The 20,075-nt window shown below is 39.2% G+C and overlaps 1 protein-coding gene and 2 pseudogenes across 1 annotated transcript; 1 reads left to right on the plus strand and 2 right to left on the minus strand.

The window, feature by feature from the left end:
• Positions 1–421: 421 nt before the first annotated feature.
• On the plus strand, positions 422–3,201 carry LOC131788221 (zinc finger MYM-type protein 4-like; annotated as a pseudogene).
• A 9,382-nt stretch (positions 3,202–12,583) lies between these two features.
• Positions 12,584–17,801, minus strand: LOC131779328 (multidrug resistance-associated protein 1-like). The gene is made up of 6 exons (XM_066168324.1): positions 17,645–17,801; positions 17,477–17,565; positions 15,378–15,536; positions 15,003–15,169; positions 14,390–14,584; positions 12,584–13,878 (listed from the first exon to the last, which is right to left on the minus strand). The coding sequence occupies exons 1-6, from the start codon at positions 17,799–17,801 to the stop codon at positions 13,770–13,772; spliced, it is 876 nt and encodes a 291-aa protein (XP_066024421.1). The 3' UTR covers positions 12,584–13,769.
• Positions 17,802–18,463: 662 nt separating this feature from the next.
• LOC136281652 (uncharacterized) lies at positions 18,464–19,073 on the minus strand (annotated as a pseudogene).
• Positions 19,074–20,075: the final 1,002 nt, after the last annotated feature.

Below are 20,075 nucleotides of genomic sequence, written 5' to 3' on the forward strand. Positions count from 1 at the left end.
TAAGGAAGATTTTGATCGTCGACGATGAAGAACTTGAGAAGAGGAAGGAATCTCGAATACCGCCAAATACAAGAATAAGTACATCGTGGGCAGTTCGTACCTGGTCTGAATGGGCAGTGGAGCGAAACAGAATGATCGCAATCAAAGGTGAAAGTAGAATTACACTTCTCCAAGTCAATCCTGATATTCTCAATATCACTGACAACGAGGAACTTAATTTTTGGCTGAGAAAATTGGTTGTAGAAGTTCGTAAGAAAAAGGATCCAGGTACTGTTTACCCGCCAGACACTCTTTATCAACTTTGCTGTGATCTTCAGCGACACAAGCGAGACAATGGTCAGCCTGAAATAAACTCCTCCTCGATCCCTCATTTGAGCACTTTCAGGACTGTCTAGACGCCAAGATGAAACGTTTAACTGGCATGGGTATAGAATCGAATGTAAAAGAAGCACAGGCTTTCTCAGAAGATGAAGGAAACAAGCTTTGGAATCTCGGGCTGTTAGGAGACTCGTTACCGAGAGTTCTGTTGGATACCATGGTTTTTCTAACTGAAAAAACTTTTCCCTTCGAAGCAGAAAAGAGCACCGTAACTTAAAATTCATTTAACTCACTTTAGAGCCAGCAAACGAGAAGGAGCCAGAAAAACTGGTTTAGCGGATTAAAGCATCCATCCTTCAAGCCAAAGCGAATCGAAGACTATGCAAACAGCGGTACATCTGAACGCTTTTTATTTCAGCTGTATAAGGAATATGTATCCGAGTGTCCTGAGTTGGCGATGGTGAAAAATGTGTTGTACTTAACTCCAAAACGCGTATTTAAGCATTCAGATCATGGTAAGTCGATAACGCAACAAATGAACAGAGTTTTATCAAATGACGTGGCTTAAGAGAGGATGTCAGCATCCATCCAACAAATTTGAAATTTTTGGCAAGTCGCCCCAAATTTTTTTTCTCTCCTACTTTCATATTTTGAAGCCTAATATGTCCTGATAATTGTGGTGTATTTTTTTGTGAAAATATATTTTAGTTTCCGAGAAATTATTTTTTTCGTTCGATATGACAGAATCTACTGAGCTTCTAACTTTTAAAAGACAAAAGGATGGTTATAAAGTTACTGTAAAGATTTCTTTCTGTATTTGTGTTGTTCTATCGTGAGACGAACTCAAAGTCCGGAAAAATTCGCTTGCTAGCGACTATGAAATATACATGGTATGCCTACTTGTCGCCACCGTTTATTGGCATGAACCCCTACAATTTGTCAAAAAAAATCTAACATAACACAAGCTACATACTGATCTAGCTAATTGATCTACTGTATAAGCGTCTCAGCTTATATGCTAACATGGAGATTTGCTGTTCATTTAGTTATCGAGAAGACCGACGTTGCATATCTCAGGTCGTTCCCTTGCGTAGTTGTAAAAAAGACATTTCAAGTCACTTGCGGAGATCCAGAAACTGAAGTTGATCTTATTTTGTCGCGTGCCGGCATCTTCGAGACGCCAAAAGATACCGATGATTTCACAATTTTCCCCACTCATAGATCAAATCTCGGTGATTCCATTAGTAGATGTAGAGTGCCTAAAGAAGTGTACGGCCTTGTTAAAGGTAGGGTTACTTCGATTCCAAAGGCCGATTGGGAAATTGGAAAGCGTGTACCACAGATAGTACGCAAGATGTCTGGAAAATTCATTTAACCTGGCTAGTTACCACCTTGTGCAAAATTATGCGTCCCGTCATACTTAGGTCTCGATTGGGAATTGGTCAATAGGTTACAAAAAATTCAGACAGAAGCGAAGTTTTCAATACTAATGTCTGAACACTTGGTGGGCTTCCCGCCGTCTGGCGGGACGCGTAATTATGCACACAGTGGTAAAGGGCCTTTCCACACTAGCTACCAGACACTGACAAAACTTTTTTCTCTTCACCGAAAATCACATCAAAGTTTGTCCTTGCTAAATTTCAAGTGCGCTACACGTATCAGCATCCCTCGGGGAACCCCTATACATAAGATGAAATAATTATAAAAGGTACCTGAGTCTTATCCGTGTGGGAGTAACAACAACTGATGTCTGATGCATCCTCACGACAAACATCCTCACCCATTTCCGATCGACTCCTCCCCCTCCCACCTTGTCAGCATATAAAAACAAAAGGTGTGATTTGCCAACTACAAGCCGTCAATCTCACCTCATAAAATTCACGTGAATTAGTTATTTACTTATAAAAACTTTAAAGCACTGATCTGTCAGCTTGACAAAGCTGTACTTTTTTTTGTTTTGTTCGTCTTGACATAATTTGGTGGGGATTAAAATAACAGTACGTCTGCATTTGTTAAACAGACTATTCAAGTGCATTCAGAACTCGATGTGTGCACTTCTAGTGTATTGAGTATTCTTTTGTAACATAGCCAAAGATCTTGCGATATCCACTGTTCAAGCCTTTTTTTCTTTTCAAAGAGGCATCAGAATTATTTTCATGTCAAATTTGCAGTAATTAGTAAACTGCTTGCGTGTCACCCTTTGTTTTTGAGGTGTCCGACCAAGTATGACTGAAAATGGCAACTCGCTTTGATAGGAATCCTTTTGTTGTTGCTTCTTACTTCCTGAAATTATCACTTGAAATTCGCTCGGTAATATAAAAAAAAAAACAACGCGAGTAATACATATATATTCAAATTTTTTCATCACATAAAAAGTTGTAGGGTCTGATAGCATCTTAGGGACGGACCATTAGATTTTTGATTGAGGTGGGGTTGTTGGGGGGGTTGGGCGACAACCCCCCAAAAAATTAGCTCTGAAAAGAAATGTGTTCTTTTTTTATTTTGCATTTTGGTATGGAAATTCTGCAGTGGGTCATAACATGCTTGAAGGAACTGTGAAAAGGCTTTGCAAAGTCGAAGAAATCGAGGGCCAATTCACCAAGCACAGCCGGCCGTGCAACAACAAAAACTCGAGCACTGAAAAAGGGAATTCCAGATAAGTTTGTTATGCAGCGTACCGGGCATAGAGATGATAGGTCTTTGCAAAAATATGAACTCCCGGAAACTTCAACTAAGATTGAGTTTTCAAAAGCTTTCGATGGTAGTGAAGCCGTGTCACTGTCTGATTCCATTGTTAGTGAAAAGGCGCCATTAAAGCGTGAAGTCGAGCTGCAAGAAGAAATCACTTGTAAATTGTCTAATCTCGAAAGACTGGAAACTTAATTGAAAAGAAACATTTATTTTCTTTCTATATCGTTTGTAGTAAGGTACATTTGTCGGAAATTTAGGCTGAAATTTGTCAAAAGGAAGAATTTGATGTTCTCAGGAAGAACAAGGATCAACTGAGTAATTGGAAAGTAAATAATTGATGAGGGATTAATATGTAGAAATTCTAATAAATTCTTCGCTTCAGGTATTTATTTGTATAAATTCCTGAAATGAGGGATCTATACAGATAAATCCCTCATTTACAATCAAATTTAATTCATCAGCTCTTCCCTGCTACATTATCAAGCCCTCCCCGGACTTTCAGTTAGTTAATATTCAAGAGGGTAGTAAGTTAAATAAAGGTTGCTGAATAACGAAAGAAAAGTTGTGCATCATGAAATATTAGAATTTAAAAAAATTAACACTCGTTTTCGCAGTACTATAATTGAGGATGGCTTCTTTCGAACAATTCTCCTTGTTGATAAAAGATGGGGATATGGGTCACATAAGTTAAACATTGCCCAAAATTTTGTAAAACAAATAACACATTTTTGACGTTGTGCTACCTATTTTTAAATCATCTTCTCCTGTTAAACCAAATATTAACTATCTTAGATATAACGTCGTCAAAGAAAGAACATTACTTGCTAATTTTAAATTGTATTATTAGTTATTTTCCCATGCTTTGATTTGTGAAACTGTACCCTGGAATCACGAGAAAAACATTGTCATTTATACAAAGTATTTTTTTTTATCTCTTTGAATTAAGAACAATTTTATCATGACTTTCGTTACACATAGAATGCACCAAAGACAGAAATAACAGTAAGATTTTACGATCTAAAAGACCGCAAAAAGGAATGAAAAAATGATGATAAGTTTAAGAGCCCATTCAGTGATAAACCAGCTTCAAATATTCCTTCAGGCATAAGGATTTTTCCACAGCGAATTGGGAACCAAGCACATTTACCTTTTTATCTTTCCCCTTCTTTCGTTAACAATTTCATTAAATTAAAAAGTACAACTAATCCACGTTCTGTTTTAATTTACACAATATTATTTGCAGGAGCCTCCTGCATTTACGCAATTTCAGGAATTATCCCATCCGCCCTTAGTTATCTGAAACCGTTCCCATCAACTCATTTGCTTCCGGTCATTCATTTCTAAATTTAACTATTGCGTGAACATTTATCAAAACGCAAGCGAGCAACTCGGCGAATTCATCCGCTTGTGCAGTCATTGCAAACCTTGCAAATCATCAAAACGGTAGTCTCGTTTACACAGTTTTGGACATCTATCAATCCTTGAGGATGCTGTCAACTTTTCAAATTCGTTTTGTGGTTTTGATAGTTGTTCTAAGTTACATCGTAGACAACTCGCTCAGCGACAGCCCCGGCAGTGAAATACAATGTAAGTGGAATTGTTTTGTCCACATGGCTGATCTAACGGCGCTTATGCGAGAAATGGCGAATTCATCGACGATGAACAACAAATTAATCAAACTCAGTGTACAGTACGAGAAGCTAATAGACGACAAATGCGCGAACGAGAAGTCTGTTAACTCGAGCGAATTCTCTTCTGAACATTGTCAAGTCTGCTTGGTAAACAAACGACTCTTTCCCTCAATGACATCGAATAAAAGCTCGATAAATCTGTCTCTTCATAAAGAACACAGAGAAATACGTGCCATTTGTATTTTGAAACCAACGAGAATAACTGTTTCAAGCCCTATGGACTACAGCAGCCGTTCTTCCACCATTTGTCATCTTATTAATTTCGAAGCTGGATTTGAAAGCATCGCTTATTATGCTATGGAAACAGATCCTCTTGGACTGTGCATGAATTTTACCATACCAGACAGGACGAACAGCACTAAAGGACTACAAGGAGCTTTGGATCCTAGGAGATGGCCAAAGATGGTGTTGGATGTCTTCGTAGTTGTCTTCTTCGAAATTTTCCAGTATTACTCTCTGGCCTTTCTTTGTCTGTTCTACCCGACGGAAATCTTACAAGATGGCGTTACTCATATCATTCTTGAGGGAGTAAGTCCTGTTAGTCTCCGAAGCTTTGCAGGAAATTATTTCTTTTCTAGAAAAGAGGGAATTTGGTACAAGGCAAAAACATTCATTTTGAGAGTTTTTATTATACCTCTTCCATTTCTGGTTACTGCAACCGTCTTTGCGGATTTTGAACTTTATGACCCTTTGACAAAGATATCATTCAATAGGCTCTTCATAGTGTCCGGGTTTTGTTATTGTTGTCAGGCTTTTTACATATCATCTTACTCAAAAAGGTCATTAAAAGCAAAGCCTTGTTTCCTTTGTAAGTTTTTCAAGCCAGCAATCCCTTCTTGTCATGATGAAATTCCTCGGCTAATTAAAAACCATTTGCGCCTCCAGCCTTTGATCTTAGTAGAATGTTGGAGGTTTTACAAATGGTGTTTTATAAAGTATTTTGAAAAGTGTGCCACGGTGGTTCCTTCCTGCAGATGTTCTCGAGTCTTTGTGATTCGTCTTGTACTATTTATCTCTTTGTTGCTCTGTATACCCGTTGTGGTAGTAGCGTTATTGATTGTTGTAAGTTTATTAACTCTCATAGGAATTTATTTCACAACTCCTGCAACTGCCTTATGCATGGATCACTATGACAGACCGAGTACGAAAGAAGTATCGATTTCATTATACATCTTCTCTTTTCTCCCACGTTTTGTCCTTTGGAGCGTTTCATGGTATGGTGTCTCTAATCTTTTGCATTTAGCAGGTTACGGTGCTCTGAATGCTTCATGGGGTGTTTTACAACTCTCTTTCTGGGAGGAACATTTTCCATACGTGTCTTGTTCTATTTTTGTTTTGTATTACACTTGGTCAAGCTACAGCTCTTTTACGAAAACATACCACGAGCTTGCCCTGACTTTATACGATTGCTACAAGGGCTCAAAACGAACCCAATCTCAAGATTTTCCTTTCACCTCTGATCAGCTGCCAAAACTACCCAACAATTCGCACGATCTTGACAACGTGATAGCAATCCCAAAAGAGCTCTTCGAAATGGCACGCGAAGAACTTTCGCCTCTCAGAGAAGGTGTCTCCATACTAATTTTGAAGATCACGATGATCGTGTCTTTTGTGCTTATTGTGTTTTCGTTAGCTATGGTGTCCAGCTTTGACACAACGCCTTTGGTGAAAACTTTGTTAACGTTTTTCACTTTATCGCTTCCCAAGATCGTCGCCATCTACATTGATGAAGGGTGGCAGAAAAAATTGCGAGCAAAGGTTATGGAGGAAAAGGTTCCAAAGATTGTGGAAAAATTCATCAGTGAAACTTCTATGACAACTCGAGGACTGAGAGACAGAAATGCAAACAGCGACGAAGTGATTTTAATAAATGAAGACTGGGTTGAACTTGCCATCATGTAGTCCTTAAAGATACCAGCTTATGGCTGAAAAACAAGGTAATTTGGTATTATCAACAGAGTTCATGATGTAAATTGGCCACCGCAGAGAGTCTCAAAGCTGACGTTTCGAGCGTTCGTCAGTCGCTCTGACAGCCTTAGGGCTTTTTTCTGTGTCTTGTAAATTATCTGAAAATAATCGCATTGATGGTAGTATAGGTAACAACATAATTTCAAGTGCAATTTGGTGTTAATTTGCACGGGTAAATTTTTGAAAGATAAGAAAATTGCACGAGCCCGTAGTACAAGTGCAATTTGAAGTCTTTGAAATATTTACACGTGCTTATTACACCACATTGCAAGAGAAATCATTTTATCACTTGTTAATAATGAACATGAAAAAAACATCACAGAAAGTCGAGACAGACAGACAAATTTTGAAAGCGTGCTATTTGTAATTTGCACTTGTATTAAAACTTTGCACTCGTGTTACACGAGAATGCTCTCATTTTCAGCCAATCAAAAGCGCGTATTTTTTTCCTGTACATCATTATATGTAATATACTGTTGTCTTGGTATATTAATATTCTGGTTGTGCCATCATGTGTTTTTGTGAAGCCCTTTGCACTGTCATTAATTGTCATTAATCTCGTTATATAATGGTTAACACTTTAGACCCCAAGATTGATTGTGTCACATTTCTCCTCACAATATTCTCACGAGTAAAGATCATGAGAATCTAGGAGATGATCACCGAAAAGAGACTACTCTCATGTTGAACAATTACCCACAATTCTTGTTCTAAGAAAATGTAAGGAGACCAGAGATGAGAATTTACATGTTTATCAAGGGGCTTAAAGAGTTCAACTCGATAAGTTTGTTCCTCTCATAACTTGTTTTTTAGATAATTTATGAAGTGGAGTTTTACAACGCTTTAAATATTTCCGCCAAGGAGCAATTGTAATCGTGAATATTAAGAGAGCATATACAAAGTAGGTTAAAGATGAGAAGTTTTACAAGAAATTATCATTTCATTACGCGACGATTTCTTAAATCTGTTATATCTACAAAAACAGACAAAAAGTTGTGTTCGTTTTACATTATATTCTGTTACTAGTTCCATATCCATTAGTAAAAACCGCATTCTGTAAATAGTACACTTAAGTTTAATTCCTAGTTTAAAACACTGTGCTGAAGAAAGCCTTAGAGGGATAAAACTGTTAAGGAATGTAAACCGTCTTTGTTTACGTCATGAGGATGACCACGTTATTTTTAAAACGTGTCATATTAAGATTAGATTTAAAAAGTAATGTTCTCTGGTTGTTTGAATACAGTTTTTCATTAAAAAATATACTTTGTGTTTGACACTAACTCTGCTGTCACTTAAGGACTCCTTATAACAACATGCCCGGCCAAAAAAAGACAACATAAAACACTTGTAAAAGCCTGGACTGGAAGCGGAGAGAGAGAGGGTTGTGTCTGACAATAAACCCTGCCAATAAAAAGCTGAAACCAATATTAGGGGGTGAAGAGGAGGAAAATGGGGACAGGGGGTAGGGTGAAGTGGTAAATGAAGGGAGGAGGGGAGGGGGAAAGGGGTAAATGAAATGAAAAGGGGAAGGATAATTTTCCAAATGCATTTTTGGTCGTAGATTAGAATTTCAAGGAGAAGGTAATTCAAGAGCACAAATGCAAAATAATTGGTTCTAATTAACAACTATACACATTGCTAGCGAATCGAGATCAGCCCAACACCGCACAGTTCACACCAAGTTGTCTGCTACGACTAAAATAACTGATATCATTTCCTTTTTCTTTATTTTCTAGCTAATACTGCCAAAATATCCTTTCCGACAGCATCTCGGAAATTGGCTATTTCTTGGCTGACCAACACTGAAAACAGGCTGAGAAAAATGACATTACTCGTAGTCTTGAGATTCAGCCAAAAAGGCAAAGACACACCGATTCCCTTAAGGTAAGAGATAATTCCCCCTCAGAATTTCGGACGCTATTCGAATCTGTCAGTTAACGAAACTTAAGTTCCAAACTTATAACCTTAAATTTTCGCCTCCTTCAGTCACGGGATGTAAAAGACCCTCTTCCAGTCCTGACGCAAAGTTCTTCAAATGACACATGCAAAAGGGACTGATAGCTTGATTTTCAAAATGTTCACTTATGAATAGCTTCTCTTGTATCCAATTTTGCACAAAATTTTGCGATAAGATTTCTTACGGCCGGAAAACAAAGCACTTACAAAAATTTGCAAAATCAGTTGTTACCTAATTTGTTCAACTGGGAATCGCTTATGAAGATTTCATGACTCAGAGTTTAATAACAACACCAAGATAACTCAAGCAAGTAATGTTTAATAACAATGAAGGTAATGATCATGCATGTATGCTGATTACCACAAGTTGAATCAGCGAAGTGTGAGGCACCAGTGGAATAGCAATTGCACTCACCGACTCTATGAATCACATGGTCCAACTTCGAGGATTAACTTTCCCTTCTTTTGCGATTTGAATCGAATGAACAACCAGCCCGTCAGCAAATTAGTACCCGCCAAACCGGCCCGAAATATGTCGGAATTGCTTTGTAGTCAGCCCTTTGTTGTGACGGTAAACAAAGGTGACAACTCGCAATTTTTTTAGAATTATGCAGCTGGAAAACAGAAGGTCAAAGATTGTTTTTGATGATTCCTTTGCAAAACTTACACTTGATGGATAAGAATATCAAACCAAACTCTAAGGTGGTAGCCTGCTCCGGTCTTCCAGTCAGTAAAACGGAGAGCGATATTAAAGAATTGCGTACAATTCAAACCTACTGGGCCTTAGCTAGCATAATTGCCTCGTCTTGATTTTGGTCCAAGATTGACTTTTCTGAAGAAAAATGCCACTGGAAATGCTTAATAGAGCGTTTCTGAGCCTCCAGATTTCAAAATTTTCTTGGGGGGGGGGGGGGGGGGGGGAGGGCATGCCCCTAGGCCCCCCTTAGCGGCTCGCGCCTTCCGCGCTCGAAACTTGCCTCGTCTTGTTCTGAAGTCTGGCTATGGCCCTGACCTACCTCCATTTTCGCCCCCATCCAAGCTTCTCGCTTTTTTTTCGCTTTACCAAGACTATATTGCTTTCAATTTTACTACAGCGCTCCGTTTAACAGTGTTCCACTAACTGAACGCCTGGAAAAGGCTACGGAGATAGTGGCAAATTGTGTGTTACAAGCGTCAGTAAATCTCGCAACAATTCCAATCTAACTCCCGGACACAAATTATTTACATGTACTTGACTTTCAGTTTCAATTTCTAAATTTAACTATCGCGTGAACATTTATCAAAAAGCAATTGAGCAAAAATTGTGCTTACTCGGCGAATTCATCCGCTTGTGCAGTCATTGCAAACTTTGCAAATCAACGCGGCTTTTGTGTGAAGCAGAACAAAATAGTCTCATTTAGACAGTTGTGGACATCTATCAATCCTTGAGGATGCTATCAACTTTTCAAATTCGTTTTGTGGTTTTGATAGTTGCTCTGGGTCACGTCGTGGACAACTCGTTTAGCTACCGTGCCAGCCCCGGCAGTAAAATACGATGTAAGTGGAATTGTTTTGCCCACGTGGCTGATCTAACGGTGCTTAAACGAGAAATGGCGAATTCAACGACGATCAACAACAAATTAATCAAGCTTATTGTAAGGTACGAGAAGCAAATAGACGACAAATGCACGAACCAGAAGTCTGTTAACTCAAGCGAATCCTCTTCAGAACATTGTCCAGTCTGTTTGGTAAACAAACGACTCTTTAACTCAATGACACCGAATAAAAGCGCGATAAATCCATTTCTTCACAAAGAACACAGAGAAATAAGTGCCATTTGTACTTTGAAACCAGCGAGAACGACTGTTTCAAGCCCTGTGGATTACAGCAACCGTTCTTTCGCCATTTGTGAGCTTATTAATTTCGAAGCTGACTTTGAAAGCATCGATTATCATGCTGTGGAAACAGATCCTCTTGGGCTATGCATGAATTTTACCATACCAGACAGGACGAACAGCACTGAAGGACTTCAAGGAGCTGTAAAGCTCAGGGGATGGCCAAAGACGGTGTTGGATTTCTTCTCCTTTGTATTCATCGGAGTGTTCATATATTACTCTCCGGCCTTTCTTTGTCTGTTCTACCCGACGGAAATCTTGCAAGATGGCGTTACTCATATCATTCTTGAGGGAGCAAGTCCCGTTAGTCTCCGAGGCCTTGCGGGAAATTATTTCTTTTCTAGGAAAGAGGGAATTTGGTGCAAGGCAAAAACATTCATTTTGAGAGCTTTCATTATACCTCTTCCATTTCTGATGATTAGTGCAACCGTCCTTGCGGATTTTGAACATAGTGCTCCTTGCAGTACCCTATTAAGCAATAGGCTCTTCGGAATATTGTTTGGTTTTTGTTATTGTTTTCAGGCTTTTTACATATCATTTTTCTCCAAAAGGTCATTGAACTCAAAGCCTTGTTTCCTTTGTAAGTTTCTTAAACCAGCAATCCTTTCCTGTCAAGATGAACTTCCTCAGCTAATTATAAACCATTTGCGCCTCCAGCCTTTGATCTTGGTAGAATGTTGGAGGTTTTGCAAACGGAGTTTCCTAAATTATCTCAAAAAGTCCGTCACGGTGATTCCTTCTAGCAGATGCTCTTTAGGTTTTGTGATTCGTCATATACAATTTATCTCTTTGTTGCTCTGTATACCCGTTGTGGCTGCAGCGTTATTGATTTTTGGAAGTTTATCATCTTTCATAGGCATTATCTTCACTGCTCCTGCAATTACGTTATGCAAGGATCACTTGGACAGACCGAGTAATTTAAATTCAAAAATATCGCTTTCATCATTCATTCTCTCTGATGTCACACACCATGCCCTCTCGTGCGTTTCATGGTAACAGCTTTTGGTGCTCTGAATGCTTTGGTAGGTGTTCTACAACTCTCTTTCTCAGAGGAACATGTTCCATACGTGGCTTGTCCTGTTTTTATTTTGTATTACATTTGGTCAAGCTACAGCTCTTTCACGAGAACATACCACGAGCTTGCCCTGACTTTATACGATTGCCACAAGGACTCAAAACGTACCCAATCTCAAGATGTTCCTTCCAGCTCTGATCAGCTGCCAAAACTACCTAACAATACGCACGATCTCGACAACGTGATAGCAATTCCAAAAGAGCTCTTCGAAATGGCATGTGAAAAACTTTTGCCTCTCAGAGAAGGTGTCTGCCTACTGATTTTGAAGATCTCAGTGCTTGTGTTTTCTGTGTTAATTGTGTTTTCCTGGGCTACGATGTTCAGCTTTGACACAACACCGTTGATGAAAACTTTGTTAACGTTTCTCACTTTAGCGTTTCCCAAGATCGTCGCCATCTACATCGATGGAGGATGGCAGAAAAAATTGCAAGAAAGGGTTGGGAAGGAAAAGGTTCCAAAAATTGTGGAAAAATTCATCAGTAGAACTTCTATGACAACTCGAGGACAGAGGGACAGAAATGCAAACATCGACGAAGTGAATTTAGTAAATGAAGACTGCATTGAGCTTGTAGTCATGTAGTCCTTAAAGATACCAGTTTATGGCTAAAAAAACAAGGTAATTTGGTTTTATCAACTGAGTTGATGATGTAAATGGGCTACAGTAGAGTCTCAAAGCTGACGTTCCGAGCGTTCGTCATTCGCTCTGTCAGCCTTAAGGTTTTCTTCTGTCTTAGAAATTATCTGACAATAATCGCATTAATATTAGTATAAAAAACAGTATGATTTCAAGTGCAATTTGGTGTTAACATGCAAGAGTAAATTTTTTAAAGATACGAAAATTCCACAAGCCCGTAGAGCAAGTGCAATTTGTTATCTTGGAAATATTTACAAGTGCTTATTTCACCACATTGCAAAAGAAATCATGTAATCTCTTGTTAATAATGTACATGAAAAAAACATCAAAGAAAGTCGAGACAGACTAAATTTTGAAAGCGTGCGCGTGCTATTTGTAATTTGCACTTGTGTTACAACTTTGCACTCGTGTTACACGAGAATACACTCGTTTTTAGTCGATCAGAAGCGTGTAATTTTTTCACGTACATCATTAGATATAATATACTGTTGTCTGGGTATATATCACTTAGGTGGTTGTGCCATCATGCGTTTTTGTGAAGCCCTTTGCAATGTCATTAATTGTTATCTCGTTATATAATGGTTAACACTTTAGACTCCAAGATTGATTGTATCACATTTCTCCTCACAATGTTCTCACGAATAAAGATCATGAGAATCTTGGTAGTTTTACAGATAATCAATTCGTTGGCATTTGTTAAATCTGTTATATTTACAAAAACAGACCAAAAACTATGTTCCTTGTTATTGGTCCATAGCCATTAGTAAAAAACCAGATTCTGTAAATATAATACTTAAGTTTAATTCCTAGTTTAAAATACTGTGATGAAGAAAGCCTTGGAGAGATAGAAATGTTATGGAATGTAAACCATATCTGTTTACATCACGTCATGAGGATGACCACGTTATTTTTAAAACGTGTCATATTAAGATTAGATTTAAAAAGTAATGTTCTCTGGTTGTTTGAATACAGTTTTTCATTAATAAATATACTTTGTGTTTGACACTGACTCTGTTATCACTTAAGGACTCCTTACAACGCCACGCTCGGCCAAAAGTAGACAACATAGAACACTTCTTAAAGCCTGGACTGGATGAGGAGAGAGAGGGACAACAAATCTTGCCAAGAAAATCCTGAAACCAATATATGGGGGTTGAGGAGAGGAAAAGGGGGGCTGGGGAGCGGGAAAGACATAGATGAAGTGAAAAGGGGAAGGATAATTTTCCAAACGAATTTTTTGTCGTGGATAAGAATATTATGGAGAAGGCAATTCAAGAGCACGGACGCAAAACAATTACTTGTAATCGCCAAATAAACATTCCCTTAATCGAGATCAGCCCAACACCACACAATTCACGCCAAGTTGTCTGCTAGGACCCAAATCGCAGATATCATTCCCTTTTCTTTTTACGCTGATACTGTTAAAATATCCTTTCCGATAGGTCAGTGATAACATAAGCGCATCGTGCATCAGCTCAAAAGTAATGCCTACGTAGCCACTCTTCCCGATTTCCTTCAGAGGCACTTTCGCTTTGTGATGCCGTCATGAGGTGCCTAGCTTCTCAAGCTAGTCCAGCGTCACGAGCCATTTTGTAGAAGATTCCCTGTTGAGCCAAAAGAGCCCGTGGAGTGTCAAACTCCATCATGAAACCTTTGTCCAGCACCATGATCCTGAAAAAAACAACAACAATAGACTCACATATCACTCAGTGCAAAGTTCTGTTCACTCCGAGACCTCCTCCTCTTGAGGAAAAAAAGGGATCAAAGTCAGAATCTGAGCAACTATGCACCTACCCCTCCCCTAACCCAATATTAACCCAAACTTGTTATCGGTTGACTGTTGTTGGGTTAAGGGAGGGGTAGGTTCGCAGTTGCTAATAGCACATGAATTAGAATTCACTCATTTCACCCAAAAGATATGCGACTTGACTTTTCACAATTCCGGCTGAGTATAACCTTCATACAAGGAAACCAAAAGTGCCACGGCCACGTAATGAGAATTCAGTTAAGTTTCCATTCAGTACTGTACAAATATTAAGCAAAAGAGGAATTCTTTCTAGACTGGAACTCAACTTCCCCCTTCATTGTATCACCGCTGGGAAAAGCTTTATCCTTACTGCATCAACATGTGAGGAGACATGTAACGAGTGCAAAGAGAAGTATTAACTAAGGAATGCTTTACCTTGTATAGTCCATTATAGTGTTGAGCCTGTGAGCAATGGTGAACACAGTGCGGTCAGCGAACTCTCGCCGTATCGTGTGCTGGATGAGTTCATCAGTTTCCAGGTCCACTGCGGCCGTGGCTTCGTCTAGAACCAGGATCTTACTTTTACGGAGCAGCGCACGCGCTAAGCACACCAATTGCCGCTGACCAACACTGAAAGAATGACAAAAATGACCGATTATCTTTAGATATTCAGTAAAACTGGTCCGAAAAATCCTAACATTCAAAATGAAGACGAGTGCAAGACTTTTCAGACGCAGTAAGTTTTATGTACATACAAATATAAAAGTCATTTTCTCATCAAAGACTTTAAACTTTACCTCGTTTTAAAGCAGTGGATTTGAGCATCTTGCAAATGGGCTATTTCTTAATTGATAAGCACTTAAAACAGGGTGAGAAAATATGGATAAAGGGGGTAAGTTTCTAAAGAAATTGTAGTGCTGCGTCGGTGGGAGAGTATATAAGGGTAATTTAGTATTATCAACTGAGTTGAAAACGTAAATTGGCTGCCGTAAAGAGTTCCAAAGCTGACGTTTCGAGCGTTAGCCCTTCATCATTCCAAACTTATTACCTTAAATTTTCGCCTCCTTCAGTCACGGGATGTAAAAGACCTTCTTCCAGTCCTGACACAAAGTTCTTCAAATGACTCATCTCTAGAATCTTCCAAAGCTCCTCGTCCGTGTGACTGTCAAACGGATCCAAATTGACACGTAGCGTTCCAGAAAACAACACGGGATCCTACATCGCAAAAAAAAAAAATGGTGATACAACCATAACTAAATTCTATGTACAATTACAATACGTTTTCTAAAAAAAAAATTTCATCAGTGATATCAAAACCATTAATAGCTTGTCATTCTATACTTCCGTGAACACAGTGACATAGGTTCACCAATCTATATGTTCGCGATGCAAACTTATGTAGTGCCCAAGTATTTTAGTCTACCTGTGGAATGATAGTAAGCCGTGACCGCAGATCCTGAAGACCAATCTTGGCGATATCCACACCATCGATAACAATTCGTCCACCGGCCCTCTCAAGAATACGAAACAAGGCTAAAGTAAGAGTTGACTTGCCTGCACCTGTGCGACCGACGATACCGACCTGAAATGTATGTAAACTTCGTAAGTAAAACTGCCGTTATACTAGGAAGGTTTCCGTGATAAGTGCAGTTGTCAAGGAAAACCTTACCTAAATTAATATGAGCAAAGAAAAAAAATGGCGACCAGAAGGTGTTGAAAGATGAAGGCTTTCCTTTGATGCCTTCAATCCTTTCTCTCGTGACCATCAATTAAAAAGTTAATGAAAATAAAACGCTCTAAAGTTCAGGAAAAAACAAAAATTAGGCCGTTTATGTGATACATTCTCAGGGATACGGGAAGATTGCAAACCATCAACCATCAAACTACTGAATTTCTTGGTACACGTGCACTAAAAAAGTACAAACTGGCATCTTTTATTTGTACTGAATGAGTTTATTGAGGTTTTCATTCTAGAACGAAACACTTATTCTGGACGACCTTTTGTATCAGTGTGAATCTTCTTTAGGAGTGAGGGAAGCATAGAAAAAGTACGTAAATACTTGTTTTTACAGGCTAAATTATTTTGCATGTAAACGCGGTATGAAATTCATTGCGTTCCGGAACGAAACCCATTTTGGAATGATGTAAAAAGGTACCTTAGGGACGGACCATTAGATTTTCGATGCGGGGGGGGGGGGGGGAGGGGTCTTTTGCCAATTGCACTTTGTGTTTTCTTCCATGCTCGATGATTTTTTTCGGGGGTTACTGCCCAACACCCAACACCCAACACCCAACACCCAACACCCAACACCCAACACCCAACACCCAACACCCAACACCCAACACCCAACACCCAACACCCAACACCCAACACCCAACACCCAACACCCAACACCCAACACCCAACACCCAACCCCCCCCCCCCCCCCCGCATCAAAAGTCTAATGGTCCGTCCCTAATATGCTATCGGGTCCTACAACTTTTTATGTGATGATAGAATTTGAATAAATATGTATTACTCGCTCTGTTTTTTTTTTTTTGTTTTTTTTTTTATATATTACCGAGCGAATTTCAAGTGATAATTTCAGGAAGTAAGAAGCAACAACAATAGGACTCCTATCAAAGCGAGTTGCCATTTTCAGTCATACTTGGTCAGACACCTTGAAAACAAAGGATGACACGCAAGCAGTTTACTGCAAATTTGACTTGAAAATAATTCTGATGCCTCTTTGAAAAGAAAAAAAGGCGTGAACAGTGGATATCGCAAGATCTCTGGCTATGTTACAAAATAATACTTAATGCACTAGAAGTGCACACATCGAGTTCTGGATTCACTTGAATAGTCTGTTTAACAAATGCAGACGTACGGTTATTGTAATCCCAACCAAATTATGTCAAGACGAGCAAAACAAAAAAAAGTACAGCCGTCCTGCCTCGCAGCAGGATAGATTTTGTCAGCATAAAAATCTGACTGATCAGTGCCTAAAAGTTTTTATAAGTAAATAACCAGTTCACGTGAATTTTACGAGTTGGCAAATCACATCTTTTGTTTTTAGGTGCTGACAGGATTGGTGGGGCAGGGGGAAGAGGAGTTTATCGGAAATGGGTGAGGATGCTTGTCGTACCTTTCAGGGGTCAAAATCAGTTATCTGGTATCTCTAACGGTGTCTCAAACTTTAGACCTAAAGAGTACTCCCCGAATCGAAAAGATAGATACACGTGTAAAGAAAAGCTTTAGACTTCTTTAAGGGCATTAATTGTGAATCAAATGAATACACCTTTCATGGGAAAGACGAAAGATTACCAGCCAAAGACTATGGATATGTTTCTGACAGCGGTATAAAATTAATAAATTTTGACACCTAATAAACTCAAATTATCTGATAGATTATGGAGTTATTTGTGACCCTTAATATCAAGCTAGTAACAAAATCTGCCTCTTTTTTTATTTTCATCTTTTTCTTCGTCGATATGTAGCAGGACAGTGATTTTTTTAAACAGCAGACGGCAGGGCCAGCAAACCATTTCTTCGTCTTGGTGCTTTTCTGGGTCTACCGTTTCGATTGGCAGGGCCAGATGTGCTGTCAGGGGAACTTCATTATTTGGATCTTCTACAAAAAAGAACTCCCAGTCGCCAATTCCAGCCTAAATGAAAAACTCTCTTCCTGATTGTAAAAAAAGTGAATTCACCATTTGAAAGATCTGCTCCCATGTTGGTTGCCTCTGAGGTGTACGAGATGGCAGCTTGCTTCTCCTCGAGATCTTTATGCTGTCCTTCGTTTCCACATCGTTTGGTAATCTTTCTTCCAAGGAACATCGACTCAATCTTTTTAAAGTAGGAGATCATGATACTTCGGTAGTCCTTAAAAGGAAAAATGAATGGAATGTCATTACTGTATGTGATCCAAAAGGAAGCATCATATCGCTAGTCAGTGAATCAGTATTGAAGAAGTGGGCAGCATAACCTTACCTCGAACTCCGAGGAACACCTCCCCCAACCCCCCTCACCCTGAGTCTGCTGTGGATGTCAACCACAGAAAAATAGCGATATAATACGTATTTCAAACATTATTTTCTACACCCGTTTTCAGGCTCTCTGCAATAAAAAATTGGCAATTTTCACCCAAAAACTATGCTAGCAGGATAGATTTAGTGAGTTCGCTTCCTCCGTTTATCATTTGGAGATGATATGTCAATTTGGTATTGCTGCAATCACCTATCTGCTGTGACCAACTTCAAACAGTCGTCTAATTGTGCCTTCAGAATGAGCGGCGCACTACCAACACCTTCGCAATGACAACTGATTGATTTTTCAATCCTCATCTTCAAAAATTGTCATAATAACTCATAAGCAATCTCGAAGTATTTCACGTTTTATAAACAACTTTTAGTGTTTTTGCGGTTTTGGATGATTTCTTCTGCGGTTTTGCGAGTTCGAATAGACCCCAATGCCCTCCTCTATTTAGTATCTGGAGCAAATATCCCTTTTAAATTTAAATAGGGACGTCTTTAGTCGGCACTATTTGTAAGACTCGAGGCATCAGTTGAGTGAGTTTTAAGAGTTTCTTCCTCCGTAACCTAAAGAGGTGTACTAACATTGGACGTGGGTTCCTGAACTTCACAGGTCAGGGCTAATGGTCCACGAACGTCGGTATTTGGTGACTGTGACCACCAAGACAAAAGGTTTCTGAAATAGGAATTGCAGTCTTTACTGCTTGAAAACTGTTTGGGGCCCTCACGAACACAGTGGCCATGTACAACATCCTTTGCGTCCTCTGAAAAGAAAAACTCCCAATCTCCATTTCCAGCTTGAATGATAAACTCTTTCCCTGGCTGCGATATAATGAAGGCAGCGTTTGTTAGATCAGCGCACATGTCATTTGCGTTCGAGATGAATGAGATGGCAGCTCGCAGAAATTTTAAGGTTGTCTGATCCTCTTCATTGAGATTTCCATGCTGTTCTTCGATTCCGCATCGCTTTACGATCTATTTTCCGAGAACTGTTGATAATATTTTATCAACTCTAAAAATCATTTTGCTTGGGTAATCCTGGAATGTAAAAAGCGAATAAAAAATGCTTCTAGTAGCTTGCCAGATTCTCAGGAAATTCTGACGCCATCTTCCCCCAGCTTTCTTTTTTTTGTAATATGTTTGCACTCATTTATATTTAATAATCGATCCGAAATTTCTTGGAAATGCAGCTAAACCTCTCTAGTAAACAATAATTATGGCAGATGAAGGCATTAAGATTAGCCTGTATGTACATTTTCAAAAGCAGAAAAATGTTCATATCTATTAATAAGCTGTTTGCTTAGTGCATGTTTCATGTGACAAACCCTTAAAATGTTGGTTTTCACGCCTTCCCAAAGTTTGTTTAAGGCAGGTGTTCCCTCTGGCGAGATCAATTTCGTTTATAACATAGCGCGTAAATTTCAATTGCGCGAGCGTGCTTCACATTCCTATGGTGCACGCTCATGACGTCAGCAAACAAACCCCTCGAGAAAAAAAAATTTCCATCGGTTACGCCTCGAGCAACTCTTACGCATCTTTCGTGCTCTCCAAACTTCCCGCGTACTTCATATCTCGATGGACGTACGCTTACGTATAAACCAATTGTTAAGTATACAAGTGCAATGTGTGAAGAAACATTGCCAGCCCAATCGAGGCAAAATAGACTTAAGAGCGTGTCCACGAGAGCACCGGGCAGTCGTGCTTCATGCCATCTCACCGATTTCAATGAAACTTTGCCAGTTTGAAGGGTCTAGCCCAAAACTAAAAAAGACAAACTGTTTTCTGTTTTGTTTTTTTCCGGGGGGGAGATAGACCACCCCCCCCCGGTTTTTTCTTGGTCTTCACCAAGGAAATCGCTTCAAAATAGGTAAAATGTATGAAGCTCTCACTGTGATGGTATTTAACCAATTATTCTGAGCGTTTGCACACATATTTTTCCATCCTTAGTTAATGTCCGCCGCAAGTATCAGTCAATTTGATTGACGGCTTGTCAATCAACACTAATCTTGATTCCCCTTTATAATCCATCATGTCATCTCTGAAAATCATCAAAAAAAGATCTGGGCGCTACCGCATTTTTGTCTTGGATGCCTTTTAAAATCTGCGACTG

The sequence above is a fragment of the Pocillopora verrucosa genome, chromosome 6 (assembly GCF_036669915.1).
Source record: "Pocillopora verrucosa isolate sample1 chromosome 6, ASM3666991v2, whole genome shotgun sequence".
NCBI lineage: Eukaryota > Metazoa > Cnidaria > Anthozoa > Scleractinia > Pocilloporidae > Pocillopora > Pocillopora verrucosa.